Consider the following 23,820-nt stretch of genomic DNA (forward strand, 5'->3'; position numbering starts at 1 on the left):
GAAATTACTGAACATCAGAAGACAACCCAGCGCAAAAAAAAAAGAAAAGAAAAGGGGAAATAATTTCCTGGTTATCAGAAAAAAACAACCATAACATTCGTACTGCAAATAAAACAAGCAATATTCAATAAGACAGAGGTAAATCTATCCTGCAACAGGGCGTGGAAGAGCAGAGGGTTGTGAAACGTCGAGGCTCTCACATTTTCTAAACAGTCGCTTCACAGATGGCGGTAAGGTCGTAAGCCTTATGGGCCGGCCGCAATTTACACCACAGGAAGATTCCTGGTACTCATTTCTGTTAGAGGCTGAGTCGACCCCAGGTACACAGTGCGGCTGCAAGGGTTAGGTAAACTGAAAACTGAAAAAGTCCACCTCATCGGGACTCGAACCGGCGACCTTCCGGCTTGTAGCACAATGCTCCCCGTTCTCAATTATAACCCTCCTATAATTTTCTACTATTCTAGGCGGCAAGTCTTGGTCCACTACATTTTCATTTTAAGGTGCTGTCCCAGTATTCTTCTGAAGCGAGTAAGAAAACCCACGTAGTGATATTCAACACTGAGTCCTATTATGTGGATTTACAAGTACTAATTACTAACAAGTGGTGGGAAGAAGCATTTAATTGAATGCATTATCACGCACTCTCACTCAGCGGACAAGAAACTACAAGGAGAACAGCCGGTCCCAGAAACGGATTCTAATCCGGTAATCTTAAATAAGGGCCAGTCGCGTTACACACGTGCCAAATACTTCAACATCTGTACCGGCGTCGATATTAACCAATTCAATCCACCTTTCACTCACAGAATATTTCTCTAATATTCGTCTTAATAGTATCCTTCCATCTTCTCCTAGGTCTTCCTAGTGGATGTTGTTCACGAGGTCTGACCTTCCATATTAAGCGGCGAACGTTTACCGCGCGTGTCTGAGGACGGTACTAAAAATATTCTGATCTAAGGTGGAAGAGAGACCGCCTCTGTGGTCTAGTGGTCAGAGTTCCTGGCTACAGATCCAGAGGTATCTGGTTCGATTACAGGCGCTACCACATTTTCTGAGAAGTAGTGGGTCTGGAACCCATGTTAGGTGGGTCCCTTGTCACCACAGATGGCGCGTCCTCAGGTTGCGAATAGAGGAGACGCCCTCCAGTTTTGGAGGGAAGCTGCGAATATATTGAATAAGCAGTCAAGGACGGCCGACAAGGGGTAGTCCTCCAGCTTGGGGGTTGGGCGTGGGGCTAAAACTCCTCACCGTAAAAAATAATTATGTTACGAAAATGAACACAAAGCCTCGGACCTGGACGGATTCCTTGGATAAGCGACCAAAGCTAATGAAAATGGATACGAGATTTGGCACTTGGAATGTACGAAGTTTGTATAGGGCAGCTTCGCTCGGGGCAGTGGCGGAAGAAATCTTAAAATATAAGTTAGACTTAGCGGGAGTACAGGAGGTCAGATGGGATGGAGGTGGCATCGCACCAGCAGGAGACTATACATTTTTCTATGGAAAGGGGAATGAAAATCATGAATTATGTACAGGTTTCTTCGTACACAAGAGAATCGTATCAGCAATTAGGAGGGTAGAGTTCGTTAGTGATAGGATATCATATACGTATATACTAAGAGGTCGCTGGTGTGATATCATCGTTATGAATGTTCACGTCCCAACAGAAGATAAAATTGATGACAGAAAAGGCAGATTTTATGAAGAACTAGAACATGTATTCGATAAATTCCCGAAGTACATTATGAAAATTTTGTTAGGAGATTTCAATGCCAAAGCAGGGATGGTAGACACTTTCAAACCAACGATTGGGAATGAGAGTTTGCATGGAATTAGTAATAATAATGGAGTTTTTTTTTTGCTAGTGGGGTGGGACTAAGTCCCTTGTACTGCGGCCACTTCTGGCCTATTGTTTCAGCCCCAGATGATAGGAGAGGGTGATTGTGGAGCAATTGGTGGAATGAAGATTGGCAGGAGAAACCAAGTACTCGGAGAAAACCTGCCCCAGCGCCACTCTGTCCACCACAAATCCCACTTGAGCAGATCCGGGATCGAATCCGGACCGCCGCGATGGGAAGCCAGCGACTAACCGCTTGAGCTATAGCGCGGCCCTATAATGGAGTTAGAGTAGTAAACTTTGACACATCAAAAAATCTTACTGTCAAAAGTACAATGTTCCCACATAGCAACATCCATAAATTTACTTGGACATCTCCTGATGGTAAGATACACATTCAAATAGACCATATTCTGAGACGGCACTCAAGTATACTTTATGTCCGATCATTCAGGGCAGCAGACTGTGATACTGACCACTACCAGGTGGTGGCAAAGGTTAGGGAAAGACTGGCAGTGAGCAAACAAACAACACACACAGAGTTCATATGGAGAGGTTCAATCTCAAAAAATTAAATGATGTACAGGGTACAGTATATGTTACTGTCTCGTCACCAAAATGTACGGCAAAATCATGATATAAAGATAGGAAACAGATGTTTTGAAAATGTGGCACAGTTCAGATATTTGGGAACAACGATAACAGATCGAAACATGATTCAGGAGGAAATTAAGAGCAGATTGAACTCGAGTAATGCTTGTTACCATTCAGTCCAGAACCTTTTGTCTTTTCCTCTGCTGTCCAAAAACATAAAAATTAGAATATACAAAACTATAATTTTGCCTGTGGTTCTATATGGGTGTGAAACTTGGTCTCTGACATTAAGGGAGGAACATAGACTGAGGATGTTTGAGAACAGGGTGTTGAGAATATTTGGACCGAAGAGAGATGAAGTGACAGGAGGTTGGAGAAAACCGCATAATGAGGAGCTTCATAACTTGTACTCTTCTTCAAGTATAATTAGAATGATCAAGTCAAGGAGGATGAGGTGGGCAGGGCAGGGCAGGGAGACGAGGAATGCGTATAGGATATTGGTGGGAAAGCTAGAAGGAAAGAGACCGCAGGGAATACCAAGGCGTAGGTGGGTGGACAGTATTAAAATGGATCTTAGAGACAGGATGGGATGGCATGGATTGGATTGATCTGGCTCAGGATAGAGACCTGTGGAGGGCTCTTGTGAACACGGTAATGAACCTTCGGGTTCCATAAAATGCTGGGAAATTCTTGAGTAGCTGCAGAATTGGCGGCTCCTCCAGAAGGGCTCAGCTCCATAAGTAAGTGGGTCTGGAACGGGCTCCACTCAGCCCCGTGGGGATAACTGAGGAGCTATTTCAAGCAAATAGCGGCTCCGGTCTAGAAAACCGAGATTAACGGCCTTGGGGATTCGCTGCGCTGCCCACGTGACACCCTTTATCCGCTGAAGTTGGCACTAACTTCGCCGACAAGCGGCTGTCACTCGGTCGGTATAGTTCGCTTACCGACTAAAGCCACGGAGTTTGTTTTTGTTTAAGGAGGAAGAGAAACACGACAATGGAAACATAAAACGAGGAGCTTAATTTTTACTCTACAACAAATATCAAACCAAGCATGATGACAGGGAATGTAGCACGCGTAAGATGAGAAAGGTCTATGAATTTCGGCCAGAGGACATGAAGAGAAAAGATCAGTTGAAAATACTAGGGAGCAGTTATAAAGATGGGCCACGACCTCTTCCATTCATATTCTTCTCGTTTCTTCACTCTACCACTCGACGCTTCACCGTCTGAACAACCGAAGTGCAGAGAAGAATGGGGGCATTTTTCAAGGCCAAAGCTCTTCCTCAGCTGTAGTGCCGAGAGGACGGCAGTCGGGAAGATACTATTAAAATGGACGTTATGGAAATAAGGACGTAGTTAATGGACTGGATTCAGGATAAGGACCAATGGCGCGAGCTGCTGTAACTTTCGGCTTCCAAACCAGGCAGGGATTTCATTTTGGCTAGTTGAACTACTATCAGATTTTGAAGATCTCTGTTCCGAAGTTACGCGACATGCACTACAGTTGCATGTCTGGGTTCATGGCAGCCTCCACCTTAGATTCCAGTATCCATAACAGTAAGTGGCTGTATTCATCCTAGTTATGTGATGCAATAACTGCCCACTTGTTCCATCTCTCGCGCGTTTATTTTCCGGCGTACGTCAGTAACTTCGGCAACAGATGGGAGGTAAGTGGTCAGCTTCAGGCCAACGAATGCTTCACCCTCGGGGAAAGAGCACTCTCCGTTGCCAACGTACAAAGAATTTACGAAAATTTTTATTCTCACGACAGTCGTCAATGAAAACTACAGCCCATAAGGCCCAGTCTTAACGCTACACGGACTAACGCTGATCCCCAATTCTAATTCTGTCGCTGAAAATAAGTACCCTCATCATCACTCATGGAACTAAGCCCTTCTTGAGGAGCCGCCAATTTTGCAGATACTCAAGAACTTCCAAGCATTTTATGGAACCAAAAGGCTCATTACCACAGTCACAAGAGCCCTCCCCTGGTCCCTATCCTGCTCCAGATCAATCCAATCCATACCATCCCACCCTATCTCTCTAAAATCCATTTCAATATTGCCCACCCACCTACGTCTTGGTCTTCCCAGTGGTCCCCTTCTTTCTGGCTTTCCCACCAATATTCTATATGCATTCATCTTCTCTCCCATTCGTGCTACATGCTCTGCCCATCTCCTCCTCGACTTGACCATTCTAATTATACTTAGAGAAGAGTACAATTTATGAAGCTCCTCATTATGCAGTTTTCGAAAATAAGTACACATCAATGAAAATCAAATACCGTGAAAATCCACTTCGTTGTGTCCGACGCGTGTGTTGCGAGGCTATAGATGCGGGGACTTGCAGGTTTTATGTCCAGTCATATGTTTCAGTCCCTCATTCTGAGGGATGATCATAAAAGTAGGGAGTCTTTGGGGGGGTCATGCTCCAGAAAATGCTTGGACCTGACGCGTCGATAATGTGCACACAAGACAGGACTGTTATAAATGATTTAGGTGATAATAAATTTCTGTATTTTCGAAACGGTCACAGATACAAACATGAAATGTCTTGAAAACTGCACGAAAACTCATAAAGTATATACAGAGATGCTCGATTGGGGCTTCATTAGTTACTCTGTCAACGTCAACACGACATTCCAACTCTTCCCCTGCACGCCGCAACTTGACTCATCATCGACGTTGGCTACGACCTGTGTAATTCCCTCTCGAAGGGACTGTGGCATCGGAGGTTCGTATACCCCGTCTTTCACACATTCCCCATAGATACAAATTGTATGCAGTGAAGTCCGGGGTTCTAGGGGGCCAAGAAATGGGTCCTGCTAGTCCTGTCGAACCTTCTGGACGTGTGACGCTATTTTCCTTTGACAGTGATCGGAGCGCCACTAGCGGCTCATATAGTACAAATATTGTTGCCAACGAAAACTGAACGAATTCCCCTTGTTTTCGAGCTGTTTGTTCGTACTTTTGGAAAATACTTATAACATAAATTGTTTATAATAGCGTATTACTTCGAATATAAGACGCACATCTTACACATTTTTTCCCCTTGAAAAATTTATGTGCGCCTTGAATTAGAGGAATGCGCATCTTTCTAAATTTATTTCTTAAAATACACACTGAGAAACTGGTTTTATCTTCAAGTTCGAGGGCATCTTATGTTCAAATACAGTATATACATGATTAACACATCTGTTTCACGACTTTAGGGCATAGTAAGTTAGTTATTGGAGAGGGTGGGTTTCCCCCTGCACTGAGACCTGTATTGGTCCATTGTGCTTCCCTCTATGATTTCTAGCAGTCTCTATATATCCTACCGGTACTGGTGCTTACCATCAGTCCCGCCCAGCCAGCGAGACCGGCTCTACTAGCTGAGAGGTATCTATAATGCTTCCCCCATCTACCAGAGGTATTAGAGACTGCTGTTGGGCGGGAAACGTCCGTTAATTTGGCTCAGTGACCTCCTTTGGAGATATGAGGTTCTTTTACGTGCCGTAAAGCTACGACACGGGACCCACGGCTTAAAGTCCCTCCCGCAGGACTTGTTCCCTGAATTTTTCGCCCTTAAAAACTCGACGACCTCCGCCGGGTATTTGAACCCGCGTACTACGAGTCATGAGGTGGGAACGTTACCTCTAGACTACGGAGGCCGCTACTTTAGGGCATAACTGCAGGAGGTGATTTTCTAGGTCTCTGTGATCAAAAAAGTTCATATAAACATGTTGGACGGTTACGGAGTTATGACCGTTTTAAACTCAGAATAGAAGGTAACGATTACTGACAATAAACGGAAGAAAATAATAAACCAGCATAATACATGATACTTTTAAAGTATGAATGTAAAGCTAAGTTCGTGAAATTACCTTTAATTTGAATTTACTGGTGCTTAAAGCTGTTTTTTGAAAATGCCACCGCCGGCCGCAACACAGGCTGCCGCTCGGTTGTGAACCGCGCGGGTAGCACGTAGCGGCTTCAGCTGGCTGTTTCTTATGTGGTCAGCGGCGTCCAGAATGCGACCGAGCAAAGCATCTCGGTTCACACGAGGGCGTTTACGGGAATGAAAAAACGGTCATAACTCCGTAACCGTCCAAAATCGGACACGTGTTTATATGAACTTTTTTGATCACAAAGACCTAGGAAATCACCTCCTGCAGTTATGTCCTAAAGTCGTGAAACACCCTGTATAAGCACGCATAAAGCCGTTAGCATTTGAAAGAGAAATTACTGGAGTTATCAATATCATAGCTGTGTACGCTCCTGTATATTACAGCCCTTGCGGTACACTACCGTTTTACTTCATATGCTGCCTATGGGTACGTAAAGTTCTGAAACGTCAATCATATTTATTCTAAGATAATAAAATTGACAGAACTATGACCACTAAGCGGTGCTGTTATATAGAGGTAGTCTGAACTATGAACTTCTTTCGGCGAAGGAGGATAACGAAAATACCGATTTAATGTACCTCCCACAGCAGTCAACAAGTCCCTTGTACGACGGCCACTTCTGGCCTATTGTACCAGCCCCAGATGATAGGTAAGCGTGATTGTGGAGCAACTGGTGGAATGAAGATTGGCAGGGGAAACCGAAGTACTCGGAGAAAACCTGCCCCAGCGCCACTTTGTCCACCACAAATCCCACTTGACCAGATCCGGGATGGAACCCGGGCCGCCGCGGTGGGATGCCAGCGACTAACCGCTTGAGCTATGGCGCGGCCCTTCCTATCCGTAACTACATGATACCGTATATAACGACAGAACAGAAAGCATTAGGTTTTATAATGTACGCCTACGGACAACAAAACAGAGAAAGCAGAATATTACATAAACAAAAACGTCGTGGTGTACACAATATTAGATTATATTGGTGTGTACATGCAGCTTGGTTAAATGACACAAGAAACGAGTACAAAATTTTGAAATGCGACTACTTGTAAAACAGAGACGGTAAGATAATAATAATACTGATCTTAGAGCAAAAAAGTTTTGTCGATGTCCAATCACGAATTATGTTGACAACATTTAACTGTTGAGCTGCTCGCAGTGCTATTCCGCATTCCTGACAATGTCGGTCCGACATCCACGAAACATGCAAGGTCAAATCTGTCACACACCTTATCAGATATCCTAGACTCGTAAGATTACGTAGCTACTACTGTCCCTACTACGTTTAGACTATTTTAGGCTACTTTCTTTGTTTCATAAGGAAACGCTCACTCATGCCCAAACTTGTAACTTGAATCAAATGATGCATTTTCATGAAATTATGTATGAACGTCTTGCCTCTTGAAGCAAACCCCATCAATTTTTATTTTCCTGCCAGCAATAATACCAACAAGACGGTCACGTGACATTATGGAATATGTTACACCAGGGCAACTTACGTGTGAGGAAATCAAATCTTGCAAGGCACAAGATATTCTAAAAATTGCTTAAAGAAAGAAAAACAAAATAATCTGGGAAGAATCGCTTACTTTCTTTTGATACAACGCGGACCGCCTGAACGCATGTAAACTCGGGCCACTGAAAGCATTTCCATGAAAACTGCATTGGAGAATAACTTAAAAAAAAAAAAAAGTAATGCTATCCCTGTAACAGGCCGTGGAGGTCCATAGCGTTGTGAGACGTCGAGGCTCCAACATTTTCTTTGGACAATCGGCTCATAGAGGGCGGTGAGGTTGGCAGCCTTTTACCGCCCTTTACCTCCAGGAAGATTCCTGGTACTGATGTCTGTTAGAGGCTGCGGCAATTCAACTATGATTCGTCGACCTCGTCCAATTTCGGTTAAACTCGGACAATAATAACGGATACGTCATATGGAGATCTGCAGAGCCTTTCGATTTTCATATGGATCGGATAATTTTGTCGACTATTTACACGAGGACCTACATGGGTTCCTTTTCACACCTTTTGTGTAAAAATGTTTGGAATAAAAGGAATAAGAGAAATGATACACATTTTGCATCCAAAACACATTCTCCAGAAGTCTAGCGGTTGTCAAAGATAATTAAACAACAGGGGCGGGGGGGGGGCAAATACACCAAAATGATTACGCTATGCTACAATAAAGTCATGACGTCAGCGTGTAACTTTCAGCTCATGTCCAGATAATTTAACACTGCCGATATGTACACGCCTGGCAATTATTCATATAAATGGCTCGATTAAATTGCAGAGAACTGGTAACAAATTCTTTTGGGTCTATTATTTCAACATCCAGAATGAAGCATAAAAAGAAATGCAAATGTCAATTTCCTCTCAGATTTGTTTATATTATGAAGATGTTAACTTAGAGTAGGCACTCGACACGTTGTGTGACAGTAAAATATGGCGGAGTTCCGCGGAACTCGGAACCCGGCCTGACAGTCAGTCGGAAGTTGGAGGTGATTAGTAAATCTTGAGTTGCATTGTTAGACGCCGATACCAAGCAACAACTAGTGAAGAAAAAGCAGACTGAGAAGACTTAATCATTGCAGTAGTGATTTATTAGTGTGTGTGTGCAATCAGTGTTATAATTATTTGTAATTACGAGTTATAAACGTTCAATAAATCCAATTATCAATCCAAACCCCATGTCTAGTCACGCGACAGATTTACTCGTATTTCTTTCATGAAGAGGCCTACTCAAGCACTCTGATAGAGAACTTGCAAACTGATTAAACTACATGACGTCGAGCCCCAAGATTATCCTTAGGCCCATATATATCAAGAACATTTGCTTTTTTGTTATTTAAATACGCTTTTAATATCGACACTATATGTCTGTAGTATCGGATGTTTCGATGGCTAATNGAGGTTAACTTAGAGTAGGCACTCGACACGTTGTGTGACAGTAAAATATGGCGGAGTTCCGCGGAACTCGGAACCCGGCCTGACAGTCAGTCGGAAGTTGGAGGTGATTAGTAAATCTTGAGTTGCATTGTTAGACGCCGATACCAAGCAACAACTAGTGAAGAAAAAGCAGACTGAGAAGACTTAATCATTGCAGTAGTGATTTATTAGTGTGTGTGTGCAATCAGTGTTATAATTATTTGTAATTACGAGTTATAAACGTTCAATAAATCCAATTATCAATCCAAACCCCATGTCTAGTCACGCGACAGATTTACTCGTATTTCTTTCATGAAGAGGCCTACTCAAGCACTCTGATAGAGAACTTGCAAACTGATTAAACTACATGACGTCGAGCCCCAAGATTATCCTTAGGCCCATATATATCAAGAACATTTGCTTTTTTGTTATTTAAATACGCTTTTAATATCGACACTATATGTCTGTAGTATCGGATGTTTCGATGGCTAATGATGAACTGGAAATGATTTTGAAGGAAGCGGCCGTGTCCTAATTATAATTAAGGTGCTATGTTGACATTCGCCTGGAGGGGCTGAGGTAAGCATGAAAAACCTCAGAATCGTCATTTTCCGGCCAAGGTCCGAAACCAGCACCTTCCGAATACAGGTCTAAAGCGCCACTTCTAGACCAACGTGATGTGAACACTTGCTTACATTGCCGTTGCATGCTACAAGTCAGCTGGCAGTAATCACGAACAGGAGAAGAAGATGGCAGTCATGAACGGCAGTGGAAGGTGTTGTAATGTTCACCTTTGCTGGAAACGTTCGTAGCGCACGTCTACACAGCAGCACTGCTGACAAATATTTCGATTCTATCAAGTTTAGTATTTTTATTTAAACGTGGTGACTTTTCTCGTTGATGTTAAGTATTTTTGGTGGCACTTCAACAGGACAAAATGCTGCTCGTGTACATTTTTTTTTCTCAACAGACTTGATGCTACATTCACATATTAGTTGCTTTCGTGTTCATAGTGTGAACAAATGTGGAAAGCATCTGTCTTGGCAACACACGGTCCTGTATGCCACCATCCCCCAAAGAAATCCCGCTACAAACGCACGCAGGGGCTGACAAGGAGACTCGACAACAGCCGACAGTTTCCGAAAGCAACCGAAGCAAGGTCTGCAAAGTAAAGTAAAGCTATCCCTGTAACAGGCCGTGGAAACCCATAGGGTTGAGAGATGTTGAGGGTCCCAAAGTATCTAGACAATGGGTTCATAGATGGTGGTGAGGTTGTCAGCCCTACGCGCCGGCCGCCCTTTACCCCCAAAGAATATTCCTGCTACTCATTTCTGTTAAGAGGCTGAGTCCACCCCAGGGCCATAGTGCGGCCGGAAGGATTAGGTCAACTGAGAAAAATCCAATGACCTCATCGGGACTTCTGGCTTGTAGCATACTGCCTCAACCAAATACGCTACCGCGTGCTCCCTGGTGTCCAAGGTAAGAAGGTAAAGTTGGTCCTGTCTTTAACTAATTAAGCACTACGCCATGAAAGTGTATGGGGAAGTGGATGTATAGATCCACATTTTCTTGAGCTCGGCACTGACTGGTCAGCTTCACGTCACAACCGCTTTATCACCGGGGAAAGAGCCCCCGGTACCCACTGCATTGGAGGTTGGGTGGACCCCAGAGCCGGCCTAAACGATTTGGAGAAGAGAAAATTCTTGACCCAACCGGGACTCAAACTTTAAACGTGAACTTCGCTTTCCTTTAACAAACAACTTTCAATGAAGTCATTCCCTTGGTAAAACTATGAGACAGCGTACACTGTAGTAATACTGCACACACTGTCGTCAAATTGTTTCAGAGCCAGAGAAGCTTTTCTTATTGACGGATTGGAAACACATCAACATCATGCGAGGGATCCAATCCAGAAACGAGGCAGTTAAATGTTTAAGTTCGTCGCTGAAATAGTTTGTTTAGAAAAGTTCTTATAACCACCTACTAACCACTAGACTCGCAATTCCCCTTCGTTTGCTTCGGATCTTCTGCCTGCAAATTAACGATGTCTCAATCTCGAAATGCTACTTAGGGTGCTTTCCTTTAGAATATGTCATTCGTAGTTTCGAGAATATCATATTGGGATGGAATTGAGTGGGACGTAATTTAAGGTCTATGCGGATGATACATAATTTATTGGGCAAAAACATAAATACCATAAAGAAAAACAGCATTTACAGTGGTTCTAGGCACTACCAAGGAGGTTGGTCTGTAAGCAAAACCAGAGATATGTTAGTATTCTGCATGTTCGTATCTCGTCAGGAGAATATTATGAATACATAGGCAATAAATCTTTCGAAAGTGTAGCAAAGATCACTACTTTGAAGACAGTAACAAAACAAAATTACATTCGCATGCGAGAAAAGGACATGCAGCACAACACACAAGAGAGAACACAACCAACTCAAACACGCATGCGCGTCGAGAGGACCTGCACACAGACAACATAAACAACAACAGCAGATATCGATACTTTTAAAGTTAATAACTTTAATAAAGTTAATAAATAAAAATAAAGTGAATCAGTTTTATAGAACATAGTGTTACACGTGACTCTGTGAAAAACTAATCGACACTACGTTCAATAGTCAGCACAAATGAGGACATTAGTTAAAAGCCGTTAGAACTTATGAACGAAAATATACAGGCTGCATGCTATGGCCTAACGGAAGTTTGCTTGGGGCTGTCCTATTTATGTACCAGTTTCCCGCCTATCACGAGACTAGATACTAACGTTATGCCACAGAAGGAAATCCTAACGTGATACTCTGAATTTGTGCAACGGGAGGGAACTAACGTCATGTCGTTTAGAATCTGGAATTCTGTACGTATAATATCCCCGAAAGCGCTGAAGCTTTCATGGCAATTCATTTTTGGTACAAAGTATAATGTCAATATGGCGGCCGTGCGAAATTCATTTGCTTTCGATTTGATGGCAATAACTACTGGAGTTAGACATGCGAAACATCGTGTGGCGATATATCAGACGTATGCCTACATATAATGCAAGTAATATAGTCTGTAAGTCAACAATTACAAACAGAAACATGGTATAAGGTAAGGCTATCCCTGTAACAGGCAGTGAAGGCCCATGGGGTTCTGACGTCGAGGCGCCCACATTTTCTCTCGACAATCGGCTCACAGATGGCAGTAAAGAAACATGGTACATGTGAGAAGTTTTCATGATGTATCAGACAAATAAATGCTGGCTGGATCTGTACTTACGAAACGGTAGACTGAATCTGCGCTTAAGAAACGGCAGACAGAATCAATACTTACACAGTTCACACAAACGCGAAATGACATCAATAACAATAATAGCTATATGCCTGTAGCACTATAAATCTATGCAACATGAGTTCAGCTCACTTCACGTTGTTAATAGTTACAAACCTGCTTAACGACTGTGTTACGGTGACATATACTTCATATGAGGTGTTGGTTAATTTAACGACCCTATTTCAACTGCCTTACATGATTTCGAAAGATAAAAGAGGTAAAATTATGAAATGTGGAAAGAACCTTTTGTCTTCTCGCCTGTCCAAAAAAAAAAAATAAATAAAAATTAGAATATACAAAACTATAATTTTGCCTGTGGTTCTGTATGGGTGTGAAACTTGGTCTCTGACATTAAGGGAGGAACATAGACTGAGGGTGTTTGAGAACAGCGTGCTGAAAAGAACATTTGGACATAAGAGAGATGAAGTGACAGGAGGTTGGAGAAAGCTGCATAATGAGGAGCTTCATAACGTGTACTGTTCTCCAAGTATTAGAATGATCAAGTCAAGGAGGATGAGATGGACAGGGCATGTAGCACGAATGGGAGAGAAAAGGAATGCATACAGGATACTGGTGGGAAAGCCAGAAGGAAAGAGACCACTGGGAAGACCAAGGTGTAAGTGGGTGGAAAATATTTAAGGGGATCTTAGACAGAATGGGATGGTATGGATTGGATTGACCTGGCCCAGAAGAGAGACCAGTGGAGATTTCTTGTGAACACGGCAATGAACCTGTGGGCTTTGTCGATGTTCCAATAGATAACCACTTCGGAAAGTTTGTGGGCCCTGAAAAGGGCAGTTTGTTCCACCGCGGTAGATAGTTTTACGGCCGTTCGGCTGTCTGTCTGGCCGGTGATGTAGGGCTGAATGCGCCCGTAGAAATAGATGTTGGCTACGGTGTGTTGGCTAATGTAGCGGAAGCTGAGTTAGTTGTCTGGTCGCAGAGCGTGGTTGCTGGAAGACGTCTGGTCGCGGAGCGCGGTCGCTGGAGTGGCGGCAGCTGCGTCTGTTGCCCGGTGTGTTGGGGATGACCGCCGGAGAGCCGAGGCAGCCGTCCCTGACGCAGTGAAGAGCCGATCTCTGGACCAGTGTGATGACTGACTGGCTGGTGTGGTCACTGATGATAAGTCAAAGTCATGTTGCAGCTGACGGTCAGTCAGTCTGTCTTGGTGTCGAGCCCCAACTGGGGCTCATGACCAGATGTTTTCTTCTTTGTGAAAGTTGCTGTCCTGTCCATTTTGGGCGCCCTCTCTGACGAGAGGTCGGGTTTGTCATTTCATGATTGCTGGGTTGGAGCTCTGTCTTTTATACCAATCTTGGTGGGCGGAGCTTTGACTTGTAGTGGCGATTGTGAGCGCTGACTGGCTAGCGCGTGTAATGATTACGAGTGAGCTGGGCATCGAGTGCTGTATAAATTTGAGTGGTGGCAGCAATGTGATTGGTTAGCGCGCGAGATGGTGAAAAGTGAGCCGGACAGTGGGTGCTGTATAAATATGAGAGCTGACAGCAATGTGCTATTGACTTAGGAGTGAGTGTTGTCCGTTGATCGGCGAAACAGTGTGATAGTATGCGGGATGTTCCCACAAACCTTTAGGTTCCATAAAATTCAGAGTTGTTGAGTACCTGTAGATTTGGCTTCTCCTCAAGAAGGGCTCAGCTCTGTAAGTAGGGTAAGAAATATGCGGACGGCTGATGTCGTGGCTGAACTGGAAGGAATGGAGAAACCATGGAGACGTGTGACAAGAGAGCGGGTATCCTGGCGGCAGTTCCTCAAAACAAAGGGCTGCTAAGAACTCAACACAAACGTTCTACAAAATCTCATGAGAATACGCCAATCCCTCCACGGCTGATAATATAACTTACTCGAAACCTATTTTCCTAAAAACCACTTCACCTCATGTCGCAGTCGAGTGGATAACACTGCCGTTTCTTATTTTGTAAGATGTGGGTTCAAATCTAGACCTGAATACCGGCTATCCTAGGTTCATCGTGGCATTCCTCAGTCCCTCTAGACAAGTGCTGTAACAGCCACGACCGCTCACTTCCATGTCTTTTACAATTCATTATTCACATATCATAATACCATTCGACGCTATACAGAGTAATCTACTGAGAGCGTGGTTAAATAGTGCATTAATGCATCATTTTAATATTATCATTCCAACCAACTCCATACTGCCGAGATCTTCAGAAGCTGCTAATTGCGCAGCTACTCTAAGAATTTCCCCAACATTTTATGGAACCAGAAGTTTCATTACCGTGTTCACAAGAGCCCTCCAGTGGTCCCTAACCTGAGCCAGATTAATCCAGTCCATACCACCCCATCCGATATTCCACGTACAAGATCTCTTATTCATTTAACCTTCCATCCACACACAAGAACTACCTTCTCTACAGGATTTCAAACAAAAAAAAAACATGGGTCCGCGTTCGTCTCTCCCATCTTCATAGGTGCAGGTTCCACATTACGTAATACGTCCCTTCCTCTTGTTGCTTCTTTCTTACGTCGAAATATTCGTTCTCGAACGCCTTGTACGTGTTTCCGACATATACAAAATATCAGTTATGGCTTAGGTATTAAATTATGATACTGCACAATCTTAATGAGGTAACACCATCTGCCAACAAACGAATACTTTAATTTGTATATTAATACACATAAATGGCCTACTTTTATTCCGTTTCCTCAAGTGTTCCCTGCGTAGGAACAGACACATCAGCAAAGTAACTGAAACTTACTTGTCACAAACAGAAGCTGATGTGTACATTCGGGTCTGCATTATCTAAACTGCACTTCACAAGACCGAAACGATTCCATTTTTACATACGATCCGGATGAAAAAGAAAGAAAACATACTTGAGAAATCCTCTGAAAGTGGACGCACCTAACAGCGGGCTAGCAAGCACACTGTGGTCCCAACGAAGCTACCATTCTCTCCCCGATACGACTTTCATACGGAATGGGGAGGGGAGGAACGCGACGGATGAATGGTCGAGGGGTCGCAGGATGTATCAGGCCTCCTGGCCTTGCTCCTACGATGCAGTGCGTCCCTTCAGCTCAGTAACACAAAAATAAAGACAGACTTCCCTTTCACCATGAAGACATACGAATCGATACAACTGAGGCAAGCAACTCTGCTTATAAAGAATAGCTTTCTTTACGATGGAAAGCAATTACGAACCGTATTCTTCTAACTGTTCTTGAATTTTGAAGGCATTTTGTTGAAGCGATCTTATATTAAAGTTGCAGGACAAATTTAATTTTGCTTCGTCTATGTTCAATATATATAGGATACCGCTGAGAGAGCCAGAAGGAAGGAGACCACTGGGAAGACCAAAACGTAGGTGGCTGGACGATATTAAAATGGGTTTACAGAGATTGGTTTGGATTTATCTGGCTCAGGACTGGGACCAGTGGAGGGCTCTTGTGAACACGGTAATGAACCTTCGGGTTCCATAAAATGCTGGGAAGTTCTTGAGTGGCTGCACAATTGGCGGCTTCTCAAGAAGGGCTCAGCTCCATAAGTAGGTAGGTTCAATAGTATTGGCAGGGACAAGATTTTTCTCTTCTCCGCAGCGTCCAAACCGGGTCTGGGGCCCAATCAGCCTCTTATCCATTGGATAGGGAATAAAGTGGCCGGGACGTGAAACTGACCACTCACCTCCAGCTAGTGCCGAGGTACGAACGGCAGAGCTATATCACTACGCCCCCCTTTGTCTTCATTGCACAGGGACAAGTTTATTTTTACCTCTATGGGTTAAAAGTACCCCCAATACAAAATGGATTTCGATGAAATTCAGTAGAGGCAGTCTCCACTAAAAGCTGCTGGAGGAACTCATTTCTGCTTCATATCGGTTCAATATAACCGCTACTTTATACACTAAGCTCAAACAAAACATCTGTTTCCTCAAAAACTGCTCACAATATGGGAAATTAATGTACCACATAAACAAGCTCAACTTTTATTTCAAACATTTTCCAATGTGACGACCATTTAATAAAACAGAAGATGAAACTATTTCTGACTACAGTGTGATTTCCTCCCCCGATTCTGGAATTCCATACCCAAATTCGAGCCGAATGATTAGTGGCAGAGGAAATGTCACAACCTAACTTCTGCTGATTATGTCATGGAAGAAAACCGATTACATCTCTAGAACGGAAAACATAATTTCAGTTGACCGGGCCATAGCAGTTGAACCCCAACTTCTCTACCAAAGAAATGGTATACTCTGTTTCCAGTTCGCCAAGTCATGTCAATACAACAATATATTTTTCCATAAAATGACAACAACTCCATATGACAGGTGGGTTCTCAGGTGGCCTTCTGTGATATGACATGTAGTTTGGAGAACAGGCACCAACCTCCTGCTACCTCCACCTTCTGAAAATGGAGGCAGGAGATTCCTCTGAAAACGTTGGTACCATCATCTACCAAACAACATGGCATCATATTCTAGAAGGCTGAAACAAGCATTGTTGCGTACCAATTTATATCTGTAATGGACAAAATTCGAAAGAAATTAGTCACAGCATTTTCTCCAACCAATGATATTAAAACAATTAGGGCATTCCCCACTACTATGGAACCTATGTTCTCTTTCCTGTTCCACTTCACGTTTTCGGTCTATTTCTGTACAATCCATTTTAATATTATCCTCTCATATACGTCTAAGTCTCTTAAGTGGTATCTTATGAGATTTTCCAGGCAAAAGTGTATACTATTTATTCTTTAGTTATTTCATACATGTACCCAGTAAATAATTCCATGGTACTGAGGCCCATGAGGTTTTCCAATCATAACCCTGTATGCTATGCTGGCTTCCCCCAAACAAACATCTAGTAACAAAATTCATGTAAAGAGTCCTCCTATGAACTGTCAGCAGCAAAAACAGTAAGGTAAAGTTGTCCCTGTGCTTAACTAAGCACTATGCCATGAAGGTGTATGGGGGGGGGGATGTACAGATCCACATTTTCTTAACCTCGGCACTAGTTGGTGGGGGGTGGTCAGCTTCACACCTCTGCCACTTTACCCCCGAAGAAAGAGTTCCTGGTACCCACTGTATAGAAGGTTTGGTGGACCCCAGAGCTGGTCTGGATGACATGGAGAAGCAAACATTTTTGCCTTGCCGGGACCTGAACCCTAACTCCTCTGTCCTCCAGTCTACAGCCAGTTGTTATACTGACTGAGCTATCCCAGCTCCTCAAAAACAGTAAGAGACAGCAAAATAATAACTTATTGAAAGACTGAGGTCCTTCAAAGGTACACACTGCAATTTTACAGGCTACAAGTTCACTGTTTGGCATGACAAGCCACGATGTGCTGTCTGCAGAGTAATAATGCCCAATGAAATTACATTATGCGGTTATCGGAATTTTAACAACATCTCATTACTTGTTAGTCAGATTTGTGAAACAAGCCTTGGCAGCACTTTCTTGGCATAGACATTAACTTTATAAAGAATGTGAAATACTCGTACAAAGCAAATAGTAACCATCTGTAAGGAAACCTGAAAGCAACTTGGCGATTCAAACCAGGTTGAAAAACGTAACGAATTTGCACCATCGCAGAAGATCTTACTTTGCCTACCAAAGCATATTCTGAGATTTGGTGATCCACAGAAGAAAAGACATAAAAATGTATTTCCCATAAAACACAGTGAAAGAACAGATGACACCACAATTGGACATAAAGTCAAAACTGATAACTGCAACAAAGAAGCTCTTACTATAATATGAAGCAGAATTAATCAGTGGACATATCAAAACAAGCAGTGCTTCTTGCTTATGTAAGATGCATTTTTGAAAATGATGTTCACAAAAACATCCTAAGTCTCATGACTACAGCAGCAGTTCTCACGTGTTTATGTTCATAACCATTTCTGATGCAAAAACGTCACGTGTCCAAGGTTCTGTGACTAATAACTGGTTCTGGATTGACACCATCTTGTACAATCACTCTTTATCACAATCAATTATAACGGCTCACAATCAATGACAGCTTAAGACTTGCTCCATCCCTTACTGGACAACGAATGTCTTCTCTTTCACTGTGACTGACTTGGTCCTGATTTACAAACCGGTCAACTACAGATCACTAAGAACAAATGACGAACAAAGAATCAATGAATCAATTATGTGTTCCCCCCCCCCGCCTTTTTTATTGCGAGTGGGGTGGGACTAAGTCCCTTGTATTGCGGCCACTTCTGGCCTATTGTACCAGCCCCAGATGATGGGTGAGGGTGATTGTGGAGCAATTGGTGGAATGAAGATTGGCAGGGGAAACCGAAGTACTCGGAGAAAACCTGCCCCAGTGCCACTTATTCCACTACAAATCCCATTTGACCAGACCTGGGATCGAACTCGGGCAGCCGCGGTGGGCAGCCAGCGACTAACCGCTTGAGCTATGGTGCGGCCATTCCTCCCCCTTTATAACGTTGGGGAGTACCGAATATAAGTCACAAACCCGACAATTTCTCTATTACTCTGCGTTTATCCGTTGCTGCAGAAATGTGCCTGGTGAGCTGCTGTCTAGCTGTGGACTATTCCGGTTTCAGGGGTTATGTCACAACAGTTATCACAAAATAGATGCATTTGAAAAGAAAAAAAAAGAAAACACACTGGAAAAACTGCTGTAGCATTACCACTGATTGTCTGCAAAGAATACAGGCAGATAATATGTGCATAAAACTGGCGCTAGAGCTACCAGTGTTGCGAGGATTTCTGCACATTAAAGCATTTGCCACTAAGACAAATGTACCTGAAGTGTTCTAGGTACTGCAGGATAAATAAGTGCCCTTACAAAAGGAAGTATCTGCACTTCACTCTACTTTAAAGTGGCTCAAAGCATATGACACTTGAAGAGTTCTATCTTCTGGGATATAGTGCCATGTAGTGCAGTAAAGCCAACTAGTGTTACATAATTAAGCAACTCTGAAGTTCAAAGGGTCACATGAAATTTTTACTACATGAACCCATCTCAGATATTTGTGATGGAGTGTCACATGTTGGATATGAGGTTCCCACAGCAATGGTGATTAACAGTTTTATCTTCTGGGCTATAACACTGCGTAGTACGACTTGGTTGATCCTGGTCCGTCACACTATTAAGAGTATAGAAGATCATGACATTGTAATAATAGTGTTTGTATGTATAGATAATGACCAATGACATTGTAACAGTAGTGTCCACATGTATTGATATGTCCTTCTGAAGATGGTCGTTCCAACATGTAAAGGATGAAAGATTAAAAAAAAAAAACATTTATCAATCACATTGGAAGGCAATAATATTTTATACTGTGTAGTCCACTGAAAGTCAACCAGTGTGTTTCAGAGGAACATATGGCCTCCATCTTCAGCGTAGAAGAGTAAGCCAAGCAAGAAACAAGAATAATGCAGGCAGCTCTGCTTGTTGAAGACAGAGGAAATGTGTTACAACATAACATGGACTGGCTTTCACAAGACTACATGATGTTACATCCCAGAAGACATGAGGAACCCATGGCACTTCTTCATCAGAAGCAAGTGAGATAACTCTCGTGGAGGTAAGAAATATCCATTTCATGCGATTCTCTGAACCTCAGAGTTAGGGAACTTAAGTACTTGTTACTAATGGGTGATCCAAAGAACTTCAAAATTGACTGCCATTTTTATCTACATCAGCACATGCGTAGTTGATCTGCAGATTCAATCCACCATTAATTCAATAATGCCGGTGTGACCATGGTTATCTTGCATTGTGAATTCTTCAAACAATAAACCTGTGGAATCTGTTGCGAACTGAAAAGGATGAAATTCATTTTCTCAGACATGACATTCTGTCAAGTGGATAGGAGTGTGATCAAGGAGGACGAGAGGCCGTGCCATGGCTCAAGCGGTTAGTCGCTGGCTTCCCGCTGCGGCGGCCCGGGTTCGATCCCGGGTCTGGTCAAATGGGATTTGTGGTGAACAAAGTGGCGCTGGGGCAGGTTTCCTCCGAGTACTTCGGTTTTCCCTGCCAATTCATTCCACCAACTGGTCCACAATCACCCTCACCTATCATCTGGGGCTGGTACAAGAGGCCAGAAGTGGCTGGAGTGCAAGGGACTTAGTCCCACCCCACTAGCAATAAAAGAAAGGATGAGGTTGGCAGGGCATGTAGCACGAATGGGGAAGAAGAGGACTGCATATAGGATATTGGTGGGAAAGCCAGAAGGAAAGAGACCACTGGGAAGACCAAGGTGTAGGTGGGTGGCCCATATGATAATGGATCTTAGAGAGATAGGATGGGACGGTGTGGACTGGACTGATCTGGCTCAGGATAGGAAACAGTGGAGGGCTCTTGTGAACACAGTAATGAACCTCCGGGTTCCATAAAATGCTGGGAAATTCTTGAGTAGCCGCAGAATTGGTGGCTCCTCGAGAAGGGCTCAACTCCATGAGTAAGTAAGAATAGAAGTGTGATAATTAGCTTTTAATGTAGCTATACATCTACAGATTGATAACATGTGCACCGGCATGGCAGTATATTTTAAAATCATCTGGATCGCCTATTAATGTGCATGTTAATTATTCTTAACATGTTTCACAGGGCAAGAACTAACGATTTTGTCAGACACTGTGAAGGCTCATCTTGGTTCTGATGCACTGCCTACTTATGGGACATTCTTGGTCATCTTGCCAACGTCAACTGTTCCATGGAGAGTCGTGGATTCAGAGTTTCCGATTAAAAATCAAGAACATTCATACAAAAAAAAAAACATGTTATGTTAACTTCAGAATACTAACTGTAACAAATTACAAAAAGACAATCAAATACACTGGAGGATGAGACAAATCCTTGAGGACTACTGCCTTACTGTGGAGAGAAGGTATGTGCATCCCAATGAGCCAGAGAGCTATTCTGGTGGGACTGTGAGCTCCTGGTAGGTCCACCCATGCTAGAGAGGTCAAAGGGTAATGGCCATACAAAGTGTAGTCCCTACTCCTCCAGGCTGCAAGCTGGGTGTGGGGCTGACCCCACCCTAGAAAAAATTTACTGCTACAAATCATGGAGGAGGCCAAGACCCACACTGGGTTGTAACACCAATAAAGAAGAAGTGACAATTTCAACAACAGAATGTATACAGCACCTAACATTTCTGTCCCCTTTTTCAAACAGATATGCACAAGGGAGGAGTAAGTAAGATCATCATTCAACAGTGAAACAGGAGTTAATCTCAATAACAAGCAACAATATGATCTCACTACACCATCGTGTAATTCTCCAATCGACATCAAATTTAAACGCTTTATTTTACTGCAGCTTTCAAGTTATGTGAATAACCAGCACTATATGAAGCAGTTATCACAAATCTGCTTACAACAATTGTTCTACAGATATTTTTTTTGTTTGATTTTCGGTTTGACTGTTCATTCTTTTATTTGTGATTGACAGTCTTCTCATGAGAAACAACATAAACTTCAGAGGAAGATTTTTACAACTTACACAAAACAAGGTTTGTACAAACATTTAAATGTTTAAAATTTTGGATTTCTTCCTTAGTAAGCTTACACTTGCTGAGAGTGAATTATTTTTTCTGTATCTTATGTTAACACTAACATGTGAGTGTATGATCACTAATTAGGCGTGCTTGTGTCCCCATACTGTCAAACTTCCAGGCAAATGCCAGGTTAGTAAAGCATTGTAAAATAACTCCTACCATCATACATAAATTCCATGGAGCTCAGTCCATCTTCACAATTTAGCAGTTAATCAAAAAATGTTGTTCACAGAAGCCTGTCACTAGTTCTCGCTGTGGGCCACATGAATCCAGTCTACATTCTCATGCACTACTATTTTAGAACCATCTCAATATTATCCCATCATCTAAACCCATGTCTTCCAAGTGGCATCCTTCCTGCAAATTTTCCTAGCAAGATTCTCTTCTCTCCCATGCATGCTACATGCCTACTTGATCTGGTCACCCTAATAACTGATGAAGAGCACAAATTATTAATATTACTTGACTGCAAATGGGTTTTTGCCTGGTGGCAGAGGTAACACAATAAGATCAGCATTCAATTCCTTCCACACTCCTTCGTCCTCTTTTGCAAAAAGAAAAAAAAAAGTATAAATTTATTACAGATGCTACATCTGTCATAAGGACTCACTATTCCAAACATTAAGGGTATGCCACATGAAACCTCAAACATTCTTCCCCTAACCTCATAATGCCTGTTTTAATTCCTTGTTTTTTTTCTTGTGTGAAATACAAGAACTGATATCTTATGACCTTCTATATCCAAGTTGTAGTTTATGGTTATGCAAAAAGAAAAAAATTGGTCAGTGTTGTCACAATCTATCTACACATGCTACAGTGGTATTTAAATACACAAGCTGGGTAAAAACTCTAAATGAAAACTTTTAATCACTACATAGAACACATATTATTTACAGAATGCAGTATACAGAATTCTAATTGTTAAAACAGTTTCCTGGTGCACATCCCTTTGAAAGCAGTCCACTATTCCAAAACAGACATTTCAACAAGGAGTCCCAAGACTCCTGAAATAATTTTCTGGAATCAATCACACTCGAAGACACCCCTTTCCCACAATCCAAGTCACAAACAGCCAAAATCCGTACAGTTCTGTGTATAACGTATTGCATCTGACTGCCATCTCAAGAGAATATGTAGGCTCTTATGAAAAAAAACGTGCTTTTCCACTAAAATACAAGTTTTTCATTATCAACCTTGATTACCACGTAATATCAATGAAATACAATGCCTGGAGTCGACATACATTCAGATGTCAACGTCCTGAAGCACATGATAAAATATCAAGCAGATTCAATAAATCCTAGGCTAAAATTTCAGGAAAAGAGGTACGGGATCGTAACTCGTGAAATCTTCATGCACACATTTTACTAATACACGTTCACACGAGTAAACCTCACAAGCCGAGCCATTACTAACTTTAAAAGCTAATGCAGAACTCAAACAACTCGTTACTTCACTCCCCTGTAATACGAAAATTGGATTCGACCAACCACGCCATGCAAACACTGTCTGGCGTATCAATTGAACTTGTCATACATACAGAGTAATACATGCCACTAAGGACACTGACTCACCATCATCTGAATTCTCTCCATCTTCGCCTTGTAGAGATAATGTATCTGAAATCCACAAACTTAGTAAGTAACTACAAGTAAAACACAAAAGTATAAAATCATTTCTGTACAACACAAACACTCACCCGCCATCTTAAAACAATCTGTAAGTTTTCATGGG

General features: G+C 42.6%; 1 protein-coding gene across 4 annotated transcripts in view; it reads right to left on the bottom strand.

Moving 5' to 3' along the window:
* LOC111867191 (serine/threonine-protein phosphatase 4 regulatory subunit 1) overlaps window positions 1-23,820 on the bottom strand; it is a 233,129-nt gene extending 209,309 nt beyond the window's left edge. For 3 of the 4 annotated variants that reach the window (XM_023856799.2, XM_023856794.2, XM_023856795.2), the window contains exons 1-2: window positions 23,786-23,820; window positions 23,661-23,705 (exon numbers count right to left, since the gene is read on the bottom strand). In XM_023856799.2, the coding sequence (XP_023712567.1) occupies window positions 23,661-23,705; window positions 23,786-23,792 (52 nt within the window). In that variant the 5' untranslated portion in view covers window positions 23,793-23,820. Of the gene's footprint in view, window positions 1-15,300; window positions 15,478-23,660; window positions 23,706-23,785 lie in introns of those variants that run through there. The other variant, XM_023856796.2, reaches the window with a different exon arrangement.

This window comes from Cryptotermes secundus, unplaced genomic scaffold (assembly GCF_002891405.2).
Source record: "Cryptotermes secundus unplaced genomic scaffold, Csec_1.0 scaffold518, whole genome shotgun sequence".
NCBI lineage: Eukaryota > Metazoa > Arthropoda > Insecta > Blattodea > Kalotermitidae > Cryptotermes > Cryptotermes secundus.